Source organism: Olea europaea, chromosome 1 (assembly GCF_002742605.1).
Source record: "Olea europaea var. sylvestris chromosome 1, O_europaea_v1, whole genome shotgun sequence".
Classification (NCBI taxonomy): Eukaryota; Viridiplantae; Streptophyta; class Magnoliopsida; order Lamiales; family Oleaceae; genus Olea; species Olea europaea.
Window position 1 is genome coordinate 15,751,383 of NC_036237.1, and position 27,145 is coordinate 15,778,527.

At 34.5% G+C, this 27,145-nt stretch overlaps 1 protein-coding gene across 1 annotated transcript; it reads left to right on the forward strand.

Moving 5' to 3' along the window:
• The first annotated feature begins 5,854 nt into the window (after window positions 1-5,854).
• LOC111395503 (AP-1 complex subunit gamma-2-like) lies at window positions 5,855-22,808 on the forward strand. The gene is made up of 19 exons (XM_023021524.1): window positions 5,855-5,886; window positions 8,816-9,118; window positions 9,335-9,476; window positions 10,301-10,474; window positions 12,177-12,356; window positions 13,151-13,305; window positions 14,222-14,312; window positions 15,143-15,306; window positions 15,686-15,740; window positions 17,085-17,207; window positions 17,346-17,441; window positions 18,017-18,144; window positions 19,337-19,441; window positions 19,535-19,794; window positions 20,727-20,972; window positions 21,054-21,229; window positions 21,731-21,835; window positions 22,379-22,499; window positions 22,600-22,808. The coding sequence occupies exons 1-18, from the start codon at window positions 5,855-5,857 to the stop codon at window positions 22,472-22,474; spliced, it is 2,631 nt and encodes an 876-aa protein (XP_022877292.1). The 3' UTR covers window positions 22,475-22,499; window positions 22,600-22,808.
• Window positions 22,809-27,145: the final 4,337 nt, after the last annotated feature.

Consider the following 27,145-nt stretch of genomic DNA (forward strand, 5'->3'; position numbering starts at 1 on the left):
TTAAGTTCATTGGTGTCTTAACCGATTTATCGTCATATGCCTTAAACTTATTAAGTATAGCCTCAATTTAATGTGATTGAGATAATGACAAACCGTCAAATATCTTAGAGATTTTAATCCTTAATAACACGTTAGCCACTTTCATATCTTTCATGTCAAAATATTTTATCATCATTTTTTTAGTTGGGGTAATAATGTTTGAGTTATTTCCCATGATTAGCATATCATCAACATATAGACATACGATCACGTATTTGATAGGTGCATTTTTATGTAGACACATTTGTTACATTCATTATTTTTGAAGCCACTTGACAATATAGTTTTGTCAAATTTTTCATGCCATTACTTCGGTACTTGTTTTAATCCATACAACGATTTTACAAGTTTACACACCTTCTTCTCATTTTCCAAATCAACAAACACTTCAGGTTATTCCATAAATGTTTCTTCTTCTAATATACCATTTAGAAATACACTCTTAACATTTATTTGATTAATTTCAAGATTATGCAATGCATTAATTGCAATTAATGCACGTATAGACTTGATTCTTGTAACTAGTGAACAGGTATAGAAGAAATCTAGCCATTCCTTATGTCTACACCCTTTAACTACTAATTTAGTCTTATATTTGTCTATTGATCCATTCGACTTCAATTTTTCTAAAAATCCATGGAAACCTAAAGTTTTGTTTCCCTTAGGGAGTTCAACTAATTCCCAAGTGTTGTTGTACATAATGGACTCAATTTCATTATTAATCGCTTCTTTCCAAAAAGGAGCTTCGGGAGTGGAAGTTGCTTCGTTAAATGTCCTTCAATTATTTTCTAGTAAGTACGTTAGAAAATTTGGACTAATCTTATGAGTCCTTTGCCTTTTACTGCTCCTTGGTTCTTCATCTACTTGATGGTTTCCATTTGTAGTATCATAAATTCGTTGTACGAGCCTACTTCTTTCTACTTACAAGGAAAGATATTTTCAAAGAAAGTAACATGCCTAAATTCAATGATAGTACATATATGTACATCAAGTATTTCTGATTTATGAACCAAATATCAATATGCTTAACTAATGTTTGCTTATCCAATAAAGACACAATCTATTGTCATAGGTTTAATCTTTACTTATTTAGGTTTAGGCATTTATACTTTTTCTAAGCACTCCCATATTTATAGATATATGTATGAAGGTTTCTGACTTTTTCATAACTCCTAAGGTGATTCAAACTTACTCTTGTGTGGTATTTTATTAATGATATGATTTGCAAAAAAAATAGCTTCTCTCACAAGTTTTGAGGCAAGCCTAAATTAATGAGCATTGCATTCATTATTTCCTTAAGTGTTCGATTTTTGCGTTTAGCAACACTGTCAGATTGAGGTGAGTGTGGTGCTATTGTTTGATGAATGATTCTAGATTCTGAACAAAATTCTTCAAACAGAACGACATATTCTCCACCTCGATCACTACAAATTGCTATGTTTGTTTTCCAAATTGACTTTTAACTTTAGTTTTATGGTGCTTATACACTTCCAAAGCTTTATCTTAACTTTTCAACAAGTATAAATAACTATATCTTATACAATTATCTATGAATGTGATGAAATACTTTTTACTACCTTTTGCGTGGATAAACTTTAAATCACATATATCTGTGTGAATAAGTTTTGAAGGTGTTGTGCTTCGTTTAACTGAATGAAACGACTCTTTGGCTAACTTAGCTTCTACACAAATTTCACATTTTTATTTGCATTAAAATGCATACTTGGTAGTAAACTTAAATTCATTAACTTGCTTATGAAATTAAAGTTTGCAAGTTCTAATCTATGATACTATAAATTCGATGACTCAAGAATATAAGCAGAAAAAGATATTTTATTCATTGAGTTATTCGATACAATGGTGAGGACATTTATATTGAATAGTCCATCTTTTACATAGCATTTGCCTACATACATATTGTTTTTAATAAGTATAAACTTATCAGATACAAAGACTAATTTAAAACCTTTTTTACTTAATAAAGAACCCGACACTAATTTCTAACGAATATCCAGCACATGGAGAATGTTGTTAAGGCTAAGTTATTTAACTTTATATAGTTTATTGTACAATTGATATATGTTGTTATTTTATAAATACTTAAATAACTTGATAAAAGACAATTCACTCTTTATATTTTTTTTAACTCCCCTATCTAATAAAATCACTTTTGTCTAAAAATATTATTAATGTGAAATCACTTTATGAAATAGAAGGGAAAAATGGCCTCTTTAAAATAAAGCTATCATTATTTATCTAAGTTTAAATTTTTTTCTTAAAAAAAAAAAAGGATAGTTTCAAATTAAACAAAAACGACAAAAGGGTAAAATGGAAAATGTAAATTGTTTTTGTCTATATGGGAGGTATTGTAAATTTTAAAAAGAAATGAACCTCTCTATAATGGTCAGTGACCTCGAGAAAGGTTTGAGACTTCAGTTCTTCTTGCCCCAGTTCCATAATCTTTTTCAATGCCTTCTTTGATTACACAATTTGTTCTTTTATATATTAACATTCGAAGGAAATATATTTCTATAATTAGAAACAACCACATGATGACTTGGTTTGATTGTTGTGATTTTAAAGAATCACCTTTGATTGTATTAAAAAATAACTAACTATTGCAAAAATAAGTTGAATGTTTGGTGAACTTCTGTTTTAAAATAATTTTATGTTTGAAAATCAACATTTGAACATTTCATAAACAAAAATTCTTTATTATAGTGTGTATACAAAATTATCAATCTAAACACTGGTTATAACATTATGATTTTTTTTTTTGGGTAATGTGTAATGTTATTAAGCCACTGATCGGTGGGGATTAAAATCAGATTTTAGTAAATTTTGATCAAAGTTGATAAAATATGTGTTTAAAAAATTGTGAGTTTCATAAAATATATGGTTAAAATTGGATGTTGATTTTGACTTAAATTATAATTATAATTTCTATCAAATGGGGTTAAATATTTATCTAAGATAATAAGTTCATCATAATTATTTTAAAATAAAAGTAATATATATTAAATATCAGAATTTATAAAATTAAAAACCATAAATGAAGAATATCAACAAAACTAGGAGAAAAATTAAATTAATTTTATTAATGAGGGTTAAAATTGTTATTTGAGTGATGGAAATTGTAGAAAATAAAGGCTACTTATAATTGCACTGTATTTTTTTTTAATAAATGCACCACATTTAATTGCATTAAAGATATTTAATCTTTATTTTTTGTCTTCAACTTTTTTCATCGCATTCTTATCATCGATTAACATATATAGTCTCTGATGATGATTTCCAATAAAAAAAGTTATTAGTGTAGTTTAAAATAAGAATAAATACTTAGTTGCATTTGAGCATTTGTTATTTTTTTTCTAATTATTTCTAAAAAATGAGGGAAAATTAATCTTTTTGCGCTAACCTAATAGAATTTTTAAAAGGAAACCATCATTAAGAACAAAATGTACTAATTGATGAAAGATTGATAATAAGAATGAGATAAAAATAAGTATGACAATAAGTTTATGTTATAAAATTTCTAATGCAATTAAAATGTGGTGCATTGTAATGGAGGTTTTATATAGCCTCTTGAAATACAAGCAAAATCATAGCTTCTTCTATAATGAATTTTTTTTTAAAGTTTTGCTGCACATCTAAAATAGTTTTATATAAGCCACTGTTTGAGCCGTCTCATTTTTTTTTTTGGGCGTGTGTGCGAAAAATGAGTTTTCTAATAGTGATTTTTCAAAAAATGTGTTGTTAAAAAATAAAAAATATTTTGGATTTACTAGCAAAATTATTTTATTGAGAGTTTCATTACTAACACTATTAGCCTTTTCTCTTTCTTTAGAAAGATTTGACACAAAGTACACGAAAGGACTAGGTTTTTTCCCAAACAAGTAGCCCGCTAGTTGTATAATATTGTAACCCAAGTTGATTGCAAAAATCAATTCATCGCTAAAACACACAACTATGAATTTACCAGTTGGAAAAAGTAAAGTGTCATTATGATTGCTATATGGTAAGAAAGGTCGAGTAATTGTTCTAGAGCAAACAATATATGCCCCAATAATGCATACAAGTGAGCCAAATCGTGGCCTTCCAAATTACCAAGACAAGATTTAATAGATCGTTGTATCAAGTAGATGGATTATAGTTTCTCATTATAAAAATGGCTGCATGCGCAGCAACACCAACTAAATCAACGTTTGATATGTAAACAATGATAATTGGGTCTCATAATCAACATTAGATATGGATAAGAGGGCATGGAGAATATGTGATTAAAGATAAATTTGAAAAAAAGAAAAAAAGAAAAAAATGAGTTTTTGGAGAATGAGGCAAAACAATCGTTGTATCAAGTAGATGGATTATAGTTTCTCATTATAAAAATGGCTGCATGCACAGCAACACCAACTAAATCAACGTTTGAGATGTAAACAATGATAATTGGGTCTCATAATCAACATTAGATATGGATAAGAGGGCATGGAGAATATGTGATTAAAGATGAATTTGAAAAAAAGAAAAAAAATGAGTTTTTGGAGAATGAGGCAAAACAAGTATTAAACGAACATCTAAAATAATTACAATTGCTTGACAAACATAAATTATAATTCTAAAAACAATTCCAAACGGAATTGAATTGTTTTTACTTTCCATTTTGTTCACCACTCTATTTGTGAAAAAATCAAAGAGTTATTTAGCTCCCGTTTAGCCCCCATTTTGTGGAAATAAAAATGGATGGAATAATATTTTTTTGAAAAATAAGTGATTGAAAAAGAAAAAAAAGTTTTCAATTGGCGTGTAATATTATTTTATGAAAGATTATATGGTTAAAAATAGGAGAAAGAAAAATATAATATAATGTAATGAAAATTAGTAGGGGCCAAGCAGGGGCTTAGTTTTGAAAAAGTTCAAGATAACCTCATTGCCCAAGATAAGTTTATGTTGGTCAAAATTGGACAAAAACTATTCTATAGTTTTTACAAAATTACTAACCAAATCATAATTTATAAGATCTGAATATGTGCACAACAATCCCAACATAAAATCTAAAAATATGGATAAATTTATTGAACGTAACTCGAGATGATGGACGAACATAATTAGTGACACAACCACCTCATAGTGCGCAAATTAGGCCAACACTTATGAAGTAGATGTGACGGTGAACTTAAAATAAATGTACAAGTTCAAGCTATTTTTAAAATTACAAGTGTAACAATGTTTTGTATTTTTCTCTCAATTTTTTTTAAACGTCAGTAAATGATGAAAATCTTTAATAGAGTGATTGCATCACGTGGGAGGGCCACCTCGACAGGTGACCCACCACACACCCTCGAGGTGTGTCAGCCACCTATAGAGGTGACACCTCAGCAATGGGTGGGATTGTAAGATTTTGTCCAATGAATGGAAAAAAAATAAAAAAATAAAAAAAATTCGTGAACTCGCGTTTCATTGCGTTCCTATGAATAACCCAATTCCCCCATAACCATAGGTGGATAAAAGCCCGCAAACAATTCAGACAAACTGATTAAAATAAGACGAAGTTGAATTGATTACTATTGTATTCTGGTTAAATAGGCATAAATCGATTCATTTTATTTTCCTACTCCATATTCCAGATCCAAACCCCCCAGTAACATTTTGGATCCTTCCAAATTTCCCACCTCAGATCTCAGTTTCTTTGTCTTTTCACTTGATTATTCGATCGGGGTTTCGGATTTTATAGTAAGTTATAATTTCAGTTTGAGCAAGACCATCGTAACAGCTGGATCTAGTAGAGCTATCCCGGAGTTTCAGGACTGAGCCAATCATGAATCCCTTTTCCTCCGGCACCCGCCTAAGGTAAGTCTATTTGTGTATTGCTAAGAATTATGTTTTGCATAATTTTCTGTTCTGTTATTGAATCAAGTATTGGAATTTCCTACTGGATTATTGTGATTTTTCGTATATGTGGGGATTCTGCTGGAATTTTGTACGTTGTTGTAAATATATAGGATAATGTGGCACTTGAATGTAGCTTTAAGCGGATTTATGTGATTGCTTACAAAAAATAAAAAGAAGAGAAAAATTCTGTTCTTGGGGATTATGGAATGCATTGATGAAAGTATAGAGCTTGTTAATTAATGATTTTTTGGCACAGATTGTAGTTCTGCTATAATATATTGATATGGAGAACATAATATTACCAGCGAGTAAATAAGTTTACCTGTAAATTGTGGAGAATATAATCTGATACTGATCCAAAACTTCTAGTGTGTGAATACATTATATTTAGAGGTTTTCCCTTATGGATCATGGGGAGAACCATACCCCAAAAGCAAGCTGTTGAGGTTGGAGAAAGCTCATACTTTCGACGTGGGATTCAATTCCCACACCTCGCAACAGTACCACGAAATTCTCATTTTTTTCTGTTTTTTAATGCTAAAGTTGGAACTTTAATTGGTTTAGGATGGTTATATGCTCAATGATATAATCTATCCATTCGAATTAGACCTATAAACAGTAATAAAGATTCCTAACTATTTTATTTAAATAATTCAACACATCAATATCAAGTAAAAAGCATCCTATTGGTTCCTAAGCCCACTAGAATATATCCCTGGCTTCCATGTAATTTCATCTCCAATTTGGATATGATTGGTAAGGTTTACCTTGCTTTGTTTGCCGGTGAGTAGTTTGCCTTCCTTGGACATCTAATGGGATTTTGACTAAGCCGAACGTTCAAAACTTTTATAGTTGTCTTTCTTTTGAAGCTAACTTTCAAGAGTAATTTGAAAAGGACAGAAGGGCATGAACAAAGCAATTTTGTCATTCTTGCACTCAAATTAGTGTTGATATGCATTTCTTAACTTTCATTAACCCTGGCTTCCCTGGTCAAAACACAACTATACTTGCTTAATATATCTTTTTTTTTTCCCATTTATTCTGCACCATGAAGATTTTTGTTTTTACTGTTTAATTACATATCCAGTCCTTTCTGATGTGTTACCACTTAATTGATATGATAGTAATGGTCATTATTTCATGTTGGTTATCATGTAACTGCCTATATATATTGGAATCGTTGGGATGAAACTCATTTACATCACAATTTTTAGTCAGACAAGTTCCTTAACTATATCATATTTTATTTATTTATTTTCTCCCTTCTGTTTTGCCTTTTTACTTCTTCAGATAAGCACAAATTTACTTACCCTGGGATGATAGGCATTAACATCAAAAGAATTCATAACAAGCTTTCTCCCCTAAAAAAGAAAATTACATTTCAAAAGAAATTCAATCTCTTAAACTTTTTGCCAGGAAATTATTAGTTGTTGAATCCAAGATATGGTATATGCGTAAAATATGTGCCTTAACTCCCAAAAAAAAATATAAATAAATAAATTCTTTTGGTGTGCATGGAAGGTGTATTCTGAACTCCTTGTTTTTGTGTATTGTACATGCAGAAATCAAAGACTTAGCCCCCATGTTTCTGCCTTAATCATCAACTTTTTCCATCACTTGAAATGATTAACAGAAAAGAAAAACTATTAGGATTTTCAATTTTTATCAAAGCTTCAAGCAAATAATGGGACTCTGTTAAGTTCAATGGTCATAATACATAAACAAGAGAATATCAGTATAATTCTTTCTGAAATCAGCATAGTTATTTTATTTTTCCTGGTTCTGTTGATATGTTTTACAAAGCTTTGTATAAATGCAGTAAGCGACATGGACCTCAGTGCTGACCATACTCCTAGTATCTGCTATGGCTGTTAGTTGATATCATTATAAACTTATTGCTATTCATATTGATTAACTTCTTCGTAACATGGTTGCTGCTATTACAGTTGACATAAAAGTTGTTTTGATACATCAGCCACTAACATTTCTAGTGCTTAGGAGTATGTTTTCCTATTTTTTTACTTTGCTCTATTTCGTTGGTTTCTCCATTTCTTTTTCGATAAGTAAAATCGGGAATGGACTCTTTGCTAAGTCGGCCCTTCCCCCTCTCTCCTTCCATTGCGTCTCAAACAAGAGAAAGAAACAAGTATAAAATTATTTATAGATATTTTCGATAATTTCTTTAGTAGCTGCAAAATGGTAGACTCCCCATAATGCTATGCTTTTGATTGCTAGTTAATAACGAAGACTATTGCAATGCAAATTGAGAAAGTATGGCCTAATTAAAAAACTCAGTCCAAGATTCGCAATGGAATACCTAATGATTGATGAATCCTAAAACCCTATGTATGATAAAGTTGCTAAACGATTCCTAATAATGATTGACGCTCTTCAATAATATAAACAAAAGACAGGACTCTGGAATTAAGCCCAAACTGTGATTCATCTTCATCAAAGGCTCTTTTTGCCTTGTATATGTGCTATTAAAATCAACTAGAACAATGGGCCTCAATAGCCAAGAAAACGTGTGCCCGTGGCAAATTCATTCTCTCACACAGTTTGTTAACCTTACCAGTTCTTATAAAATGAGAGGTTCACATCATTACTATGAAATTATTTTCTTTACTTTCTAGTTCCTCTATTTTCTCCCGCTCTAGTTCAGTCCTCATTTGGTAGAATGTTGTGCACACTAAAATTCTCAAGCGAATATATTTTCTTACCATTGTTCATCACATCTTGATTGTGACCTCTGTCAAAATCCTCCTATTGATTATAGCTTTATAATGATCCTTTTTTGGTTAAGTATATACAAGTTCTTTATTTTTGTCAATTACTGCTAATTTTTTATTTAGCTTGAAAATATTATTGATTGTACTTACCGTTTTAGGGACATGATTCGGGCTATACGTGCTTGCAAAACTGCTGCAGAGGAGCGTGCTGTTGTGAGAAAAGAATGTGCTGCTATTCGTGCTGCAATTAGTGAAAATGACCAAGATTATAGGCATCGCAATCTGGCGAAGCTCATGTTCATTCACATGCTTGGTTACCCAACACATTTTGGTCAAATGGAATGCCTGAAGTTAATTGCATCTCCTGGATTCCCAGAAAAGAGAATAGGATATCTTGGCCTTATGTTACTTCTTGATGAGAGACAGGAAGTTCTGATGCTAGTTACCAACTCAATAAAGCAGTATCCACTCTAAGCTTAATTTTAATTTTCTTTGTATTGTTCTGTAAAGAATTGATGTTATTGGTACCCAAATTCACCTAAAGCAAAAGATGCAGTAAATTAAAATAAAAAAGGACAAGATGACTGATCCTAACTTGTCTATATGGATGGCTTGCTCTAGTACCATAAAAAAGATAAAGTTCATATATCCATTTGGATGCCTTAACTTGTGCAAAGAGATCTGAGTCACACAAACCAATATATTGTTGGTCTGGCTCTTTGTGCCTTGGGGAATATCTGTTCTGCAGAAATGGCTCGCGATCTCGCACCAGAAGTTGAGCGTTTACTTCAGTTTAGGGATCCAAATATCAGGAAGAAAGTAAGCATTTGTAACCTTGCTTCAATGATTTTATAGAAATTTCCAATGTAATTAGTTAAAGCTCAATTAGTGCTACATGTTTTGTATTTACTGCAACGTTATTCCATTCTATTTTTATTTTAGCTGTTAGCGCATTAGAATCATAGAGTGACTGTGTAATATCATAATTCATCAATATTGAACTAAATCATGGAGTACATTTTTTTACTTGTAAGAATGTCATTATTTTTATTAGCTGGAATATCCTCAGATTCGAACTGACTTAACAAAGTTTTTTGGGACTAAACCAAATATGCATGCTTCTTACTATATTTCTTATTTACTGGCAAGGGTTGGATGTTGATGATGAGAGTTTGATTGAGTTCTTCAAGCTTTGCCTACTCTTTTTGGAAGATCTGCAAATTAATGTTCCTTTTTGAGGAAATAAATAGCTATATGAAATATGGAACTGGAGGAGTCAAGCTCTGGCTATATCTCTGTGTGTACTTGTTGTGACACAAATTCTTTCTCCTTTATGAGTAATCTCTATGAAGTGCATTTTTCTTTCTTTTAAAAAACTTATCTAGAAGATTGAAATGAATTTCATGTTGGCCTCCCATTTTTATTGTTCTTAGAATGTTAGTTTCAGCTTTGACCTATTTTCTTTTGATGTCTGTTCAGAACATATATATCCATGTAATGTTTGGGGTTCTTAAAATATCTAAAGCATCAGTAATATATCTTTCTATTATTCATTGCGTTTTATGTTCTTTTTTCTAAATGTCCACTAGAGACCTGAAACTAATCTCGTCGACTATATTTATACTACTTACTGTGTACTGTAGGCAGCATTGTGCTCTATAAGGATTGTAAAGAAAGTTCCAGACCTGGCAGAAAACTTTATAAATCCTGCTGCTGCTTTATTGAAAGAAAAGCATCACGGAGTCTTATTAACAGGCATTCAGCTTTGTACAGATCTATGTAACATCAGCGCTGAGGCTCTTGAGTATTTCAGAAAGGTAAATTGAACATTGTGTTCTGTATTAAGCCCGTGTTTAGCCTATATATCTTAAAACTCATTTTCAACCTCACATTTCATGGGACCTAGAACTTTGATCAATTTTTCAACTACACATTTCATCAACTTTTATCAAAATATAATAAAATTCCCTTTTTTTTTTTTAATCAAAACCAAACAGGGGCTAAGTTTCTTAAATGTATTTCTCAAAACCAAAAGACAAAATAGTTCCTAACTTTACTTAAAAGATCAAATTATCTGTAATGTAAATAAGATGAAGATAACTTCTTATTTCCATAGCCTGTATTAGTTGTGTATCTAAATCATTTGCCAATGCTGTTTACCTGTGTTAATTGTCATATCTCCTTACAATGATTTATGGTTATATCATAAATGGAGCTGGGAAATTTTACACGTTAAGTAGTATCTAAGCCTGATGCAATAGAGGTTTATTCAATCATCTGATCTCTGTACTAGTTATGGCAAATAGAAGTTTAAATTAGAGTTCAATTCCAATTAGATTAGATAAGATTAGTTTTGATATTTTGATACAATTCTAATTTAACAAAAGATCTTTTGTTTTAGGTTCTTTTTAGTTTCTTGCTGTATAAATAAAGGGCGTATTTATTGTAATATTCAACCCTTGATTATATAAATAAATTGAAATCTTCTATTTCTGTCAATTCTTATCTTCTTTGCACCCCTTTCTTTTCTTGTTCGTTAATAAATTAACACACTTCTGGGTCACTATTAATCTTTTTTCCATGTTGGTTTGTGTAAAATCGACGATACCATAATCAATGTGTAACATATCTTTACACATTTTTCTGATGATCTATACATCAGTGAGGTATTCCACAGTCCAAACCAAAGTGATAAAACTAGATCAACGTATAATCTTGTCGCTTGATTAAGCTAGTTATGTCAAATAATTGAACTTTGGAGCTTTACCAAAAATGTGATGTCTATGATGATTCTATTGAGACTAAAGTATGCAATTGCCTTGCTTTGATGTGTTAGCATTGGAAATAGGGCAGATAATGCTGAATACAATTATGATTTTCTTTGATTATCACATATTTCTTAATCCTCAGTGAAATTTATTAAGAAAACTGTTATTTGTCCTCTGCATAACAGATGGAAAGGATTAATGCTGATGAACAACATTAGAACAATGAGTAGGCGAAAGGTGGTCCATAACCATTTTATTGCTAATCTCAAAAGGGAAATAATTCATTGCCTGAGAACCTAGTCATAGATCACAATCTGGTAACTGCTCAGAAAAAAACCTGCTAGTTATCCATACAGGAAACGTAAGAGATTTCAATTACCAAACCTCAGCTCTACAGACCTGAATTCATGTTGATTTCAACATATCTTGGTTTGGTGTCTAGAATGGGATCAGTTTTGTCTCATACAGCTGCAGATCTGATGTAATGGTACAATTACAGTGATTCATTGTATTATTGGGCAATTTGCATTTGGAGTATAGTCCCTTTAAACTTCAGTGTTTCCTATCTATAATTCTGTTGTTTATTGAACTTTTGAACTTGAAATAAGCATGGAGTTACTTTTCTAATTTCATGATAAACTTATTAGTTTTTAGTGCATTTTTGACATTGGAATTAAATGATTTTAAATGCAGTTTTCGTTTTGTCAAGATTTTCATCTTTTTTTCCTTCTCTTTTCCTCTATGATTCTAGAAATGTACAGATGGTCTTGTCAAAGTTCTAAAGGATGTTGCAAACAGTCCATATGCACCTGAGTACGATGTTTCGGGGATTACAGATCCTTTTCTTCATATTAAATTGCTCAAGCTTTTGCGTGTGTTAGGCCAGGGAGATGCTGATGCCAGTGATAGTATGAATGATATTCTTGCTCAGGTAAGTTAAAGTTTTCTTGTTTGTTTACTTGTTTTCCCTTTTATGACAGGTAATCTTTCAATATGTTTTCTGGTGCCTTACGATATCTGATGCGTGTTCCTATTTTTATTACTTTACTATTAGAGATCATTAACTTAGTAGATACTAATTATTGGCTGTAGTCAACTCTTTTTATAATTGAGATGGAATGAATTTCTTATGTATTTCTCTATTGAGCAGGTGACTCTTGGATGCGAAATGTTCTGCTTTTTTATTTTTTATTTTTTTGTTTTGAATATGTAGAAGTGTGTTTTCATAACTATCAGAGGATAGAGCTACTAAGAGTTTACCCTGTTGATATTAATTCAAGAGATACTGCAATCTATGTGGGTAAGGGTTTAATATCATATGAATCTAACCTTGGAAACATGTTTGGCAAAGTCAAAACATTGTTTTTATCAATGCATTTTATAGGGTCAACAATTTACTAACCTCTTATTATCCACATATTTTGTAAAACCCACAATAAGACCCACAACCCGTAAGCACTTAAAAGCACTACCAAACAAGCACGAAGTCAAATTGTAACATTTGGTAAAATAATTTTTCTTGAACCTGGTCTTGCTTACAGACCCACAGTGTATGTTATTAATTTGTTAACTAGAACTGTCTTTTAATGATGATTGGCGTCAATAACAGTATAATTTCGGTGATTAACAATCAAATTTTGAGAATTCATATCGGTGCGAGGGATACTATTTTTAATGTAATCATTACTTATTTTGGTTGCCTGATATACTATATGCCTTTTGCAGGTGGCAACCAAAACTGAGTCGAACAAAAATGCGGGGAATGCAATCCTCTATGAATGTGTTTCAACAATCATGACCATTGAAGAGAATGGTGGTTTAAGAGTGCTAGCTGTCAATATTTTGGGAAGATTTTTGTCCAGCCGTGATAACAATATCAGGTCACCTTCATTCATTTGGCTTGAAAACTTTTCTCAGTTCAAGGACATAATTTGTTGTGGCTATGCCATTTGGATTCTGGTCCACCGAAGTCTTTTTTGCACATGCTTAATTGCCGGATCGATCTTGATTAAGGATTAAGTACATCAAAATATGCTACCACCTATATCCTGGCCAAGTACTTTTTATAGGATTTAATTAAAAAAGAAATTTGACGACCACCTTGCAATCTTATTTTTCTCTTATGTTGCACATCTAATTGTTTTGGATTTTATCGTGTTTGCCTAGATATTGACACTTTATAATGCTTAAAGCTGCTAAATCTGTTTACATAATGTATTGTCTGAACACTCTCTGATTGGCGATGCCATGAATGCTATTCTTTTGAAGGAAAGAGCTCTTGACATGCTCATTGGTGCATGAGATGCACGTGTTCTGATTGATTCTAGGTTCCATCAGATGTTATACCTAGACCATTTACTTGTAATTCTAATAAAAGAAACTGATAGTACTGAAATTTTTTTATGATATACGCCTGAGACCACCCCTTCATGATAAATAGACTGCAATTGCTTACTCAATGAGAAGGGTCCCTGATTAGTTTGGTCTGAGAGTGACTACATGATTTTCCAAGTTCTTAGCATATGTACATAGCATTTAATTGACCCCATGAACCTGATATTACATATTTTTCACTCCATCAATTTGCTTTCTTGACATCTTTAGAACCTGAAAATGATGGTAGAACTTCTTATATATTTGTTTTGGTCAATTTCTATGATTAATCCTTGCAGTTCCTTTCTTGCTATGTACTGTACGTTTTGCTGTCTTGTTAAATTTAAATCATATCATGAAAAATATTTTCCTGCTACTATCCCATGTCTTTTCATCTTATCGAGTTGAAATCCATTGCGTCAGATATGTTGCATTGAACATGTTGATGAAGGCTATTGCTCTAGACAGTCAAGCAGTACAGAGGCACCGCGCTACGATTTTGGAATGTGTAAAGGTACCATGTGACCACATCTATATCTTCCATCCCTAATATTCGAAAGATTCTTATTATATGTGTAAGCATATCTTGTTTAATAGTCATTGGCTTGCTTTTGTTAGAATGTCGTGGTCTTTGATGGAGGAAAAAAATAAGGGTGTTGGGTTGATTTAGATCTTGGATAAAGTTTCTTATAAAATTATTTGGTATATAAACTTTTATGTGAGTGATTAATTTTGTCCTTTTGACACAATAGGGCAGCATTGGTGTTTTGTGCTCCTATATATAGTTCATTACAGATTGTACCAGCAACTTAATGGGGTTCATGGTTGCTAACCTTTGCTGCAATAGTTTTGAGTTCGGGCCTTCTAGATTTGGGCCTCCATTTGGTAAAAAACTTTAAAATAACTTATAAAAGGTCAACCTTCATTTTTCAATCACACATTCCAATGGATCTGAAAGTAGTATCCACCACTCGTTTCTATCTATTTAAACCATTTATACATTTTTTCCAAATGGAGCCGAGTTCTGTGATAAAAATATGTAGTGATTTAGTTGGGGTATAGTTTAAATGCTTGCAGTTGGAGATAAATAAGACTAGCAGTTTTATTTTGTATAGCTTTTCTCTAAATTTGACAATGGTTAGCGCCACTCCCCTACTCCCAAACCCAAGGACCATTCTTGTTGAATAAATAAAATGCAATTCAAGTTTCTCTTGGTATTGGTAAGATGTTTTGATTCAAATATCACGTTTGTGTGCTTCTCTCTCCCCTCCAGTAACATCTTTATATTAGTGATGAAATCTGCAGTTGCATCTTAGAGATTCATGACTGCTATTTTGTTGTTAGGATTCAGATGCCTCTATCCGGAAAAGGGCCCTTGAGCTTGTATATCTTTTGGTGAATGAAAGCAATGTGAAGTCTTTGACAAAGGAACTAATTGACTATCTGGAGATAAGCGACCCAGAGTTTAAGGGAGATCTCACTGCCAAAATTTGCTCAATTGTGGAGAAGTAAGTTGAATGGTTATTATGTGTAACAAGAATTTTTCAATTCCTTTGACCAAGAATTCCAGGGCAGTATTGCTGCTTGTATAATTGTGTTAGGCATGTGATCTATGAATTGTCTTGCACTTATAATGCTTAGTGACTTGAATTGAATAAGCGTAGTTACGAACAAACTTCATCTGAAATGTTCCATGGGGTTTGACCACCCTTTCCATTTCCTTTTCCTTTCTTTTTTCCTCTCTTGCTTGGATACCTCTCATATCAATGATTAAACCTGTTGAGTGCAATATGATAAGTTGAAAATGACAAAAATCTTTATCAAACTATGATTACTGTATATCTTCCAATTTATTTTGTGATTTACAGCCTGTCCCCTGTGATGCAGATTTTCTCCTGAGAAAATATGGTACATTGATCAGATGCTAAAAGTTCTACCCAAGGTATACCTAATGATTTCGGTGTTCCAAATGTATTGTTTGTCAGCTGTAACTTTGAGGCATCTCTTGATAAATGTTTAGATCATTTTTAAAGGCTAAAGACATCAATGATTTTTGTCATTATCTATCTTGTCCATTTATGCTGCATTAAGCTTTTGAAAAAAACAATTGTCTGCTTTATCATTTCTTTTTTTGTCAGGGTGATTTTGATCGGGATAACTTTGCTCTTAAATTAGTAATATGTAAAGAACACAAGCGCTTTTATGGGGGGAGTTGGAAATGTGAGTGGAGTACTTCAGGAAGTTTAGAACTTCATAACCGGAGGGAAGACTATTTATATATCTTAAAGTCAGTGAGATGATCATGTATCATGATGTAAAGGAGGAGATTTATTATTCCTACAAGATGATTACGACAACATATGCCTAAGTGCATGCTTTCATTAAGTTTCAAATGGTTAACCCTACCAAATCATATAAGTGTTGTTGGTTTAGGAGGATGTTGAATCTTTCAAACAGTTATTCACATTTATTATTTCAGATTAATGATTCAAAATCTTTGTTTGACTTCAGTATATGCTGGCACATGTTGTTATAAATGCTGTTTTCCTATTGTTCTTTATATATTCCTCTGGAATAGTTTTGGCACAAATGCTCATTTCCCTTTTTATTGTCACAATTTACATTCTTATGAATATCTATATATTTTCGATCAATTATGTATATTGCACACTCATTAATTTTCTCAATCGGGATTTGTAGATGTTTGTTTGATGATGTTGAATCACTTGTCTAATAGTTTAAATTTTAGATAAGGCCAAATGCATATCATAAAAATATTATCTTTGACACCGCACTCAGATGTAGGCGGGGTTAATTTTTCCATCAAAGCCCTGACATGTGCACAATTAATTCAATGGGTGGCGGCAAGACTTGAATCTAGTACTTTTGACAACTCTGATGCCATTTTAAGATTTGAGGTCTTATGTTAAAATGTCGACCAAAATCACATATATTTTGGGTTATATTTTCATCTTTATTCGATGTGGGGTTTATTCATTGACATGCCCTACAGCAATTTTGAAATCTGTGTGCTCATTTATATTTTAATTGGATCGCATTGTTCGTTGGAGTCTAATGGGCTCTGATATCATGTTGAATAACTTGATAAGAGTTTATGCTATTAAATAAGGCCAAATGTATATCATATAAATATTATCTTTAACAAATGTAATAGTCAAGTTGAGCTTGACCAGACTTATGTTACCATTAATTCTTGTTGAAAGCAATTGGTCTTTTCTCCTTCTCTTTCTCGCTGAGTGAATTGATTTTCTATTACATGTTGCAGGCTGGAAATTACGTGAAGGACGAAGTCTGGCATGCCCTTATTGTTGTGATTACCAATGCTTCAGACCTCCATGGATATACTGTCCGGTCTCTGTATAGAGAACTACAAACAGCAGGTGAACAGGTACCTTGTAGCTACACTATTATCCTAAACTGACGGCCTGTGTTGGCTAAAGTTGTCTGACTTTTATTTATTATTATTATTATTATTAATTTTCATTTTCATTTATTTACATCTTGAAATTCTGTTTTTCTTCTCTAGGAAACTCTTGTTAGAGTTGCTGTTTGGTGCATTGGAGAATATGGTGAAATACTGGTTGGTAATGCTGGAATGCTCAATCAAGAGGATCCAATAACTGTGAGTTCATGCCTCTTTAAGTTCATATCTGTTAAATTTATGTCATTAAATTACCATAAGATATCTGCATGACTTGGGTACCTATATGCAGCAGTGTTCTCATTGTTGTGTTAATGTAAAATGATATTAGTTATTGTGAAACAACCAAATTCTCAGGCTAAAGAACCAATATAGAGCTTTAACTGCATAAGAAAATCCCCTTTTGACGTGTCAAGCTGAAATCTGAGGTTCTCTCCATTCCTCTCATTGTTCTCGTGCTTTCTGCTACACATTTGTAAATCAACATGGGTTGTCAATGAGGACACTAATGAGTATATATGACCATGTTGTTGGGCAGATTGATAATCTATCTTACAAGTGATGAATTGTCCATAAGCATAATAAGTAATAACTAAGTTTCCAAGCCATATTGGAATTATTGAGAGTAACAGTCAAATAACAACATCATGGTCCTTGTCATCGTCGTCATCGTCATCACTCCCCAAACCCCCCCCCCCCCCCCCCCACCATGAATCTCGTGATCTTTTTGTGCTTTATTTTCATTATAATCTTGATGAATATGTTGTCTGGAGCAGGTAACAGAGTCCGATGCTGTGGATGTCATAGAAACTGCCATTAAACGCCATTCTTTAGATCTCGCTACTCGGGCAATGTGTCTGATGGCTTTGTTAAAGCTGTCAAGTCGTTTCCCTTCCTGTTCACAGTACGTTTTCATTGATTTTCTTTTCTTGCAAGTTGCAAATGTTGATAAACTCTTATCACATGGAGCATAATTATATATTGCTGGCCGTGCTCTTGTGAAATGGGCAATCTCTAACATACCTCGCATATGCTTTGCATCTTTGAGAATAGTCCTCTCCTCTACTTCTAATGTTTCTTTTTTTATACCACTTAATTTCTTCTCAGTTGTTGGTATTATGTAGTCGCTGTGCTTCAAGAAAGAAGTATCACTCCTTCTCAGTTGTTGGTATTATGTAGTCGCTGTGCTTCAAGAAAGAAGTATCACTCTCTACTTTGTAGTTGTCTCCAGCAGCTCTAGCCATCACATCCGTCAGGATTGTTGTGCTGTTCATTGTAATCCAGTTTTTCTAATTTTTGCATCTGTATGGTTCCCGTTCTAGTTTTTGCTATAAAAAGTCGTATTCCTGGATTCTTGAACAGCTTCTAGCCATCGCTTCTGTCAGGATTGTTGTGCAACTTATTGCAAACCTATTTTCTTAATCTTAACATCTGTAGGGTTCCACTTCTAGTTTTTGTTAAAAGAAGTTGTATCCTGGATTCTTGATTCTCTTTTCTGACTTTATTTCAGCTGATCATTGAAATAATGTGATTAAACCATCACGTGGTAATTCCTGACTGAACCATTGTACAACATTAAGTTTATTACAGAGTTTCATTTGTGAAAGACTAGTAGTCTGTAATCCTCTAATAAATTTGCCAAACTTCCACTTGTCGCAGAGCACCCATTTTATCTGAGCCCCTCTTTTTCTCTTGACGGACTAGTGACTTTCTTTATCCTTTCTGAACGTCAAAATTTTCACTTATCCATAAAAGAACCAGCGGCTCTTCCTGTTGTGTTTGGTCCTATTCTATTGTCTCATGGTAGAGAGGAACATGTGTTGCAAATTCAATTTTTTTTTCATGATTTTGGTTTTGGACCTGCATACATAATGTTATGTTGGATTCTTTATCTATTGTTTGTTTAAATTGGACATTGTTTTATGTTTATCTACCTTTGTTAAATGTGATGCTTATCACTGAAATATCACTGAGACGACCTGCAATTTGATCCTTTTTATTTAATTTCTATTATATGAAAACATGGTTGAGTGTTTTCTTTACTCCTTGAATTGTTTAACACAATCAGATGCAATTTAATATTAAACTTATTACAGGAGGATAAATGATACTATCATTCATTACAAAGAAAGCCTTGTACTTGAACTGCAACAGAGAGCTATTGAATTTAATTCTATTATCGAGAAGCATCAGAATATTAGGTATGAAAAAAATGCTATGTGATAAGCTTTTTAATTGCCCAGATTGTATGTAATTTATATAGACTAAAAAGCTGTTGGGTTGCATTTGTTCAGGTCAGCATTGGTTGAGAGAATGCCGGCCCTTGATGAGGCAACCTATAGTGGAAGGAGGGCTGGTTCTGTGCCAGCAGCTGTTTCTACTTCCCAAGGAGCTCCACTGAATCTTCCAAATGGAGTTGCTAAACTCACTGCAGCTCCTCTTGTTGATTTGCTTGATCTTAGTTCAGACGAGGTTTCGGCACCTAGCTCATCTGGTGGAGATTTTCTTCAGGATCTTCTTGGTGTTGATCTATCGCCAGCTTCCTCACAACCAGGTTATTTTATCTATGCACTGATCTGAAATTAGCTCGTCTTCAGTTGTTAAAGGCACCGCTTAAACTTGTAGAATTCGCTTTGGTCATCAATCATTTTTGGTTCCAAAAACTTTTCTTTTGTTCTAGTTTAGGCATTGCATTCGCCTCCATTTTTCAAAAGCAATAGAATTGCTGGCTTGTATAACTGAATTGATGACGTGGCTTTAGCTCGTCTTCAGTTGTTAAAAACACTGCTTAAACTTGTAGAATTCGCTTTGGTCATCTAATCATTTTTGGCTCCAAAAACTTTTCTTTTGTTCTAGCTTAGGCATTGCATTCGCCTCCATTTTTCAAAAGCAATAGAATTGCTGGCTTGTATAACTGAATTGATGACGTGGCTTAAGGTCTGTTAAATAATTATTCTCATCCAGATTGCCAAATATGCTTATTCTTCTGAGTTGTGCTTCCTAAATCCCTTGGTATTTGAAAGAATAAATGTTTTATTCAGTATTGACAACAAAAATTATGGATTTTTGAATCCACGTTATCATTTTGTCATACAAGTTAGCAATTAGATTACTTTGAAAGACTGGTAGGTGGAGTGCTTAAACTGAAACAAAAATGAAAGTTCAGTTACTAGTTATCATGTCAATGCATCTCTGAGATAAAGGCTGCAAATGATTCTTATCTCTTGTATTTTCTCTTACTTTTTTGGAAGGCTTGTACTTTCTCTGATTGCTATCTGTTTGAATAATTCATGCATAAATAAAAGGTGGCATTCATATGTAAAACACTTGTTTATTTCTCTCGTAGGACACATGCATCTTTGGTTGGATTTTGTAATATGTTAAAAGTTTCTCTCTCTTGAATGGAAGAAATACATTTAAATTTTTTCTCCTTCCCCAATACATCATGCATATTTAAGCATTCTGTTTTCATTTACAAAAAATCAGGAGGTAATCATGCTCAAAAGAGTGGTACCGATGTCTTACTTGATCTTTTATCAATCGGAACACCTCTGGCTCAAAGTACATCCACGGCTGACATGTTATCATCTGGTCATGAAAACAAAAGTTCACCGCATATTCTAGACAAATTGGGCTCCCCTTCTGGGCCTCCTTCACAAGACTCTCCTCCGGTTGGAAGTTCTTCTATGATGGACTTATTGGACGGATTTGGACCCGTCTCATCAGTGCCTGGTATGTGTTCATCGGTTTATGTACCTGGTTGGCATTATTATATTATTTCTGAAGAGCTCATACCCTTGCTTTCTGTTGCAGAAAACAATGGCCCAACCTATCCATCACTCTTAGCTTTTGAAAGCAGCTCCTTAAGAGTGACATTCAACTTCTCAAAGCAGCCTGGAAATCTGCAGACAACATATGTTGAGGCTCAATTTGTGAACAAGTCACCTAATGCATACTCGAATTTTGTTTTCCAGGCAGCTGTCCCAAAGGTAATAACTGTAGTTTCTGTTCATTTTGATGTTTGTGGAGATGGAAGTTGCAACAAAAAACGAGATAAGTTATCCCCAATTTTTGTTTCTTTTCATTTTTTATGTTTACTGTGTATACCATCTTAAGTAATCTTTATTCAGCTTGATATGTAAAATGTACTCTTATTGTGTTTGTCGTTCCTTATTTTATTGAGAACTGTGGCTAGTTATTATCATTGTGCATCCTGCAAAGCTTTGGTATGCCATGTCTTATTTGAATTTTTTCCTGTAACTATCGCTTCAGCCCTAGATTCTGAACTTTGGGAAATTGCACAGAAATTTATGCATACTATATAAATCTTAGAAAGAAAATAATATTTTCCTGTTTTCTTCCTTTGGTTTTGCAATAATGATTCAATCTGTTTCCCATTGTCAACATGAATGGCCAAACAATGGACCAAGTATTTCTTTTACACTTCCTTTCTCACACTTTTAAGATTATTTTGTGCTTTCCATCTACAGTTTCTTCAACTGCACTTGGATCCAGCTAGTAGTAATACTCTTCCTGCCAGTGGTAACGGATCAATCACACAGAAGCTTCGACTTAAAAACAGCCAGCATGGAAAGGTATGTCGACTTGCAATTTTTTCTTGCAATTCATTTCACTCGATTTCATATGTTGATTAATATATCTGACTTCTTGTTCATTATTAAACTATATAAATTATACTTCAGATAAACTTACCTCCCTTTGTGCCACCATTTCCCCTGAGTATAAAAGTTTCATGGAATAGGACTCTGAAAAAAAAGGAAACTAACTGTGCGAACAATTGAACTTGTTCTTATTCTATGGGCATGTTTGGCTATACAACTTTTTGTTTCCAAACATGTTAGGATATATGTTAATTTTTCTTGCATACTCTTCCCTGCTTTCCAAATAAGTAACTTATTATCATCTTTGGCGAATAAAGAATATTTATTTTTTAACTTATTTATAGGTGAACTTTTTAATCTTAGCCAAACATGCTCACACTTATGAAAGATGGGCTCCAATTTGTTTCCTAATCTATTTTATATATTAAAGGCATGAATTAGTACTTGCAGTTTTGCTTAATCTATTACCTGATTGCTGGCTAGTTAAAGACTAAACATTAGTTCCTCTACCTTCAGAAATCCCTTGTAATGCGCATTCGGATAGGTTATAAAATAAATGACAAAGATGTTCTCGAAGAAGGGCAAGTCAGTAACTTCCCTCGTGACTTGTGAGATCGAAGGGTCCCTCCCTTACAATGTACGAGCTCTTTTCCCTTTTTTCAAGATGAAGATACATTTGCTGGCTGTTTATAGTTTCAGGTGCAATTTCATTTTATTGTTTCGTTGACTTGTAACAGTTGGGATTTCAAGTGGTCTTGGTATAACGCAGGATTAACCCTTTTTTTCCCATTCTCCCTTGAAAGGGTGGTTGAATGTACATTTTGATGAGAGAAATTCATGAAAGTGATTGTGGAATCAAATTTTGCCTTTGAAGCACATATATAGAATGAGCTTGTGCCAAAATTTCCATTGCTGGGAATATTTTAGTTATTGATTTTATAAACTTCATTGGTTCTAGAATTTTATGTATTTGTTGGTGCATGTTCAGTGAGTGGGATTATACAGTATTTAACAATATAAAAAAAAAAGTTAAAATATTGTTATTTATACTAGTTTGTGCAATCTTATATTCTACACATATCAAGTCCATTTGTTTGCTTAATTGAACAGGCAATAATGAGCATGTTTGGCTACGCTCACTTATAATTGAAGCTGGTCAAACAAACTTTTTATGCATATATTTCGTTGGATCTACAATTTACTATTTGTTTATTATCCAATTGTATTTGTTTATTATCCATACGTTTCTGATGACTTACAATGTATGAGCACTATATTGGGCTTGCTACTTTGTGAGGTGAAATTGGGTGGATCTATATTGTTAAGGAATGTATTGGTAACAATATTAAATTTTGGAGAATTGGGAGAGAAGGTCCCAACTTGATGGGAAGGACTGGATATGTTTGATATGATAAGGCTCTGTTTGAAATCCATTATTTTCTCATTAAAATGAAAAATATGAACGTTGTTCATCACATCAAGTTATTATATTTGATTTTTTATCTCGTGTAAAGTCTATAAAGGCTATATGTTTCATTTTTATTTTTACAATAATGTGGCACAAACGGGGGCTAAATTGTATAAAATTGAATAGAAAAAGCAATCCACACGATCACAATTCGGCTCCTGTCGAGCTCCTTTGATAGTACTAATCTAAATGACAAATGAACATCGAGGGAAATTTATGAAGCCTATATTAAAAGATAATATTTCACGTCAATTTTAAAACTTGAGTTCTTAACAAGCAAAAACTAAAGTATTAATGTAATGTTTGGTACTGATTTAAATTAGATTTTAATTTAAGTCAAAGTCAATCAATCAATTTTAATAACATATTTCACGAGTTTCACAATTTTTTAGCTACATATTTTTAAAATTTTTATTAAAATTTACTAAAAATCTAAATTTAATTCTCATCAAATAAGGCTAAATCAACCATCAAACTTCAGGATTGATATTCTCGAACGCTCCACTATTTTGAGGGAGAAAGTGAAGCCTTTTTTGACCTATGGTGAATTATGCTAGCTGTATCAAGTGCATGAAAAGACATCATATATACAGTAAAAATATAAAAAAAACCTTGAAATAGACTTTTGTACACTTCTGTATATATTAGTTTATAACTCGCCTCCAGGACATATCTCCCAGTGGCAAAGGAGAGGGCGGATAGGGCTCAGCGCGGCAGTGTGCAGAGTTCGATTCCCCGCAAGGTGGAATTGCCTTTGTTGCAAGCGGGAGTTACCATATGGGTTAATAGCTTTGGTCTATCCATGTGCTCTCCACCCTGGCTCTTGGGAGGTACATCCTGCGATTTACCTCCTCCACAATGGCCCAGGACAGGATCTTTTTTAGTTTATAACTCAGAATCCAAAGTCATCACTGACAAAACAATTGTTCAAGGTCCGTGCTACCGTGACAGGCGCCAATTTGGTGCATGGCGCCTATCACATGGCCTGTCACAGCTCCTGTTTGAGTATAATTATTCATTGCTCAATTTATTTATAATGTGTACCCCACTCCACTTCATCCCAAGATCTAAATGAACTGTTGAACTCTCTTACTTTTACATTTTGTCAGTTTACAGTCTGTCCCATTTTTTGGCAACATGTGACATGAATAAACTTCTCACATCCAAGTAATTTTTACCCATTGAAGCCTATTTTGTCAAAAAATTACCCTCGACTTTGTATATTGATTAGCCATGAGATATGTTACGCTCCGATCTTACACGTTTCGAACTCCCAGTACCACATATTCCGACTTGAAAACGACCCTTTCGAAGTGTTTCCGAAATGCTATAGAAGCATCTCGCCTCCGAGGTCGAGATCAAGTGGACCCCGTGCAGCACCACATATTCTGACCTGAAAATGACCCTTCCGAAGTGTCTCCGAAGTGATATAGCGATTCCTATTACTGACCTGCCGAAGCATCTCGCCTCTCGAGGTCGAGATCAAGTGGACCCCGGTTAGAAGATCCGCCGCCAATTTGAGATTTGTCCTGCACCTGAGGTTTAAATTGATTTGACGTCTCCATGAGGCTAGTTGATGTGACTTATCGACTTTATGTCAATTCAACTCAGAAGAAACAAACTGTCCGCCCACTCTACAAACGCGGCTGATTGACACCTATGAGCGGACGCTTCATACCGTCAGATATATACACTCGTTCCACATCCAACGGTTCATACCACCTATAAATACCCAAGGTTTGGCAAGAGGCAAAAAAAATGAAACTCTTACTACATAGCACTCCATAGGAAGTTTATATATTTTCTCCTCCCCCTTTATCGTTGATTTGCATAGCCCCTGGGTACTGTTCCGATCACTTAAACCTGACTTGATCCTCGGAGTGTATACGGCCGCCACCACCCCCGCTGGTTCCGGCCGTGTGCGCTTGACTATTCGCTGATTGTGTGCAGGGAGGAACATGTGGAGTAGCTTTCAGTTGGCCACGTGGAAGGACCAATTTCCGGGGTCAACAGATTGGCGCCGTCTATGAAAAACACTCCCCATTCGAAGTTTTGCGTTCTCCATCGGAGAAGTTACCGGAAAACTAGCGACTAACCCCGAAAAGGGGGCATTCTTTAAAAAGAACAAAGTCGAGTTACAGTCCAAGTTCTCACTACCCTTGAAAAAAGAGGTAGGATGAGCTACAGCCATGAAGACGACAACCCCATGAGAGAGGCCTCTGAAGAAGAGGCACTCCGTAACAATGTTACTCATCAGAGACCACATCACCGGCGTCGTCGAGGTGGAAGAACAGCCATACTCACTGAAGGAATGACTCAGATAGCTGCAGGTATGAGAGACATAGCAGCTCAGAATATGGCGATGCAAGAACTCCTCATGCAAGCCCAGGGTCATCAGGGCTATCAAATGCCCTAATGATCTTATCCGGTGCGGGAAGACCCTTTATCTCACTCCCGAGGCCACATGAGCCGGCACACAGAACGCCTCCTCGAAAGGGAGATGAACGCCGAAGTAACATCTTATGTGCAAGGGAGTCAGCTATCAGAGCCACGCTTGGAGGACAATTTCCCTCAGGAACACGAGGACCAAAGGTCGGTAAGTGTCTTCTACCGGATAGGGGAGGATCCTAGCAATAGGGTCCGCCCAGCAAGAGGATCAGTTCGTCCGGATCACGAACAAGAACATGCTCCCCTCCTCCTCCTAGAAATAGGAGAGAGAGGAGGAACCTAGTCGATTAGGGAAGTCGAAGAGAAGCACCTCCACCTCCCTAGGACATCCAAGATGATGAAGGGTCAGATGGGCCCTGTCGATCTTATGAGATTGACGATGATGATGATAACCTCCCTTTCTCAAGGGAGATCCGAAAATTCCCAATGCCAATGAATTTCATGGCCCCTAAGATTCCTAAGTATGAGGGAAAGGGGGATCCGGAGAAGCACCTCACCAAGTATATGACACAAATGAGCCTTAGGGGAGTCTCGCCTGTTCAAAAATGCAGAGCCTTCCATTTAACACTAGGCGGAGCTGCCGAGGTATGGTACAGCAGGCTTCCTCCTCTAAGCATCAGAAGTTGGCCAGATTTGAAGAAAGCATTTTTGAACTAGTACCTCTCACACAGGGAAGGAGAGGCACCAGTTCAACGCCTGCAAGACATGGGCAGGCCCCTGGGGAGACGCTGAAAAGCTATCTCGCCAGGTTTACAGACGAAATTACTTACTGCGAACAGGTCACTGGCAGAGAAGCCCTTTCAGCCCTGAAAGGTGGGCTCAACATGAACACTTTGTTCTGGAGGGACGTGCGCAGCAAGAATCCCTCCACATATGACGAGCTGGTGGAAATGATGAGAGTGAAAATTGTTAGTAAAGAAATGATTGATCGTCGCAACCGTGCCGCGCAGGGACTCCCTCCTCCTCAGAGGTACGTAGGTCGAGGACCCGCAACACACCTTGTTACTCAGCAATGGACCCAAGCAGGGCATACCATATCTCCCACATCCGGACAGGCCCTAGCTTCCGCCATATTGAATGCAGTGCCGGTGCTGGCATATGATAATACCCCTGCTGAAGCGGGACCATCTGTAAGAACTGATAACAATAAGAAGAAGAAAAAGAGGTCAAATAGACCCTTGGCAGGAGCAAGGTTTTGTACATTCCATCAACTATATGGACATGACACTAGTGAGTGTCGTGATGCCAATCGACGCCCTGATTGAAGCAACCGCCACACTTCCAGCAGAAACGAACACCCTCGCAGATCCACCTCCCCGAGGAGGGGAGGGAGAGATCACCAGGAACAATCTCTTCGGAGAAGAGAA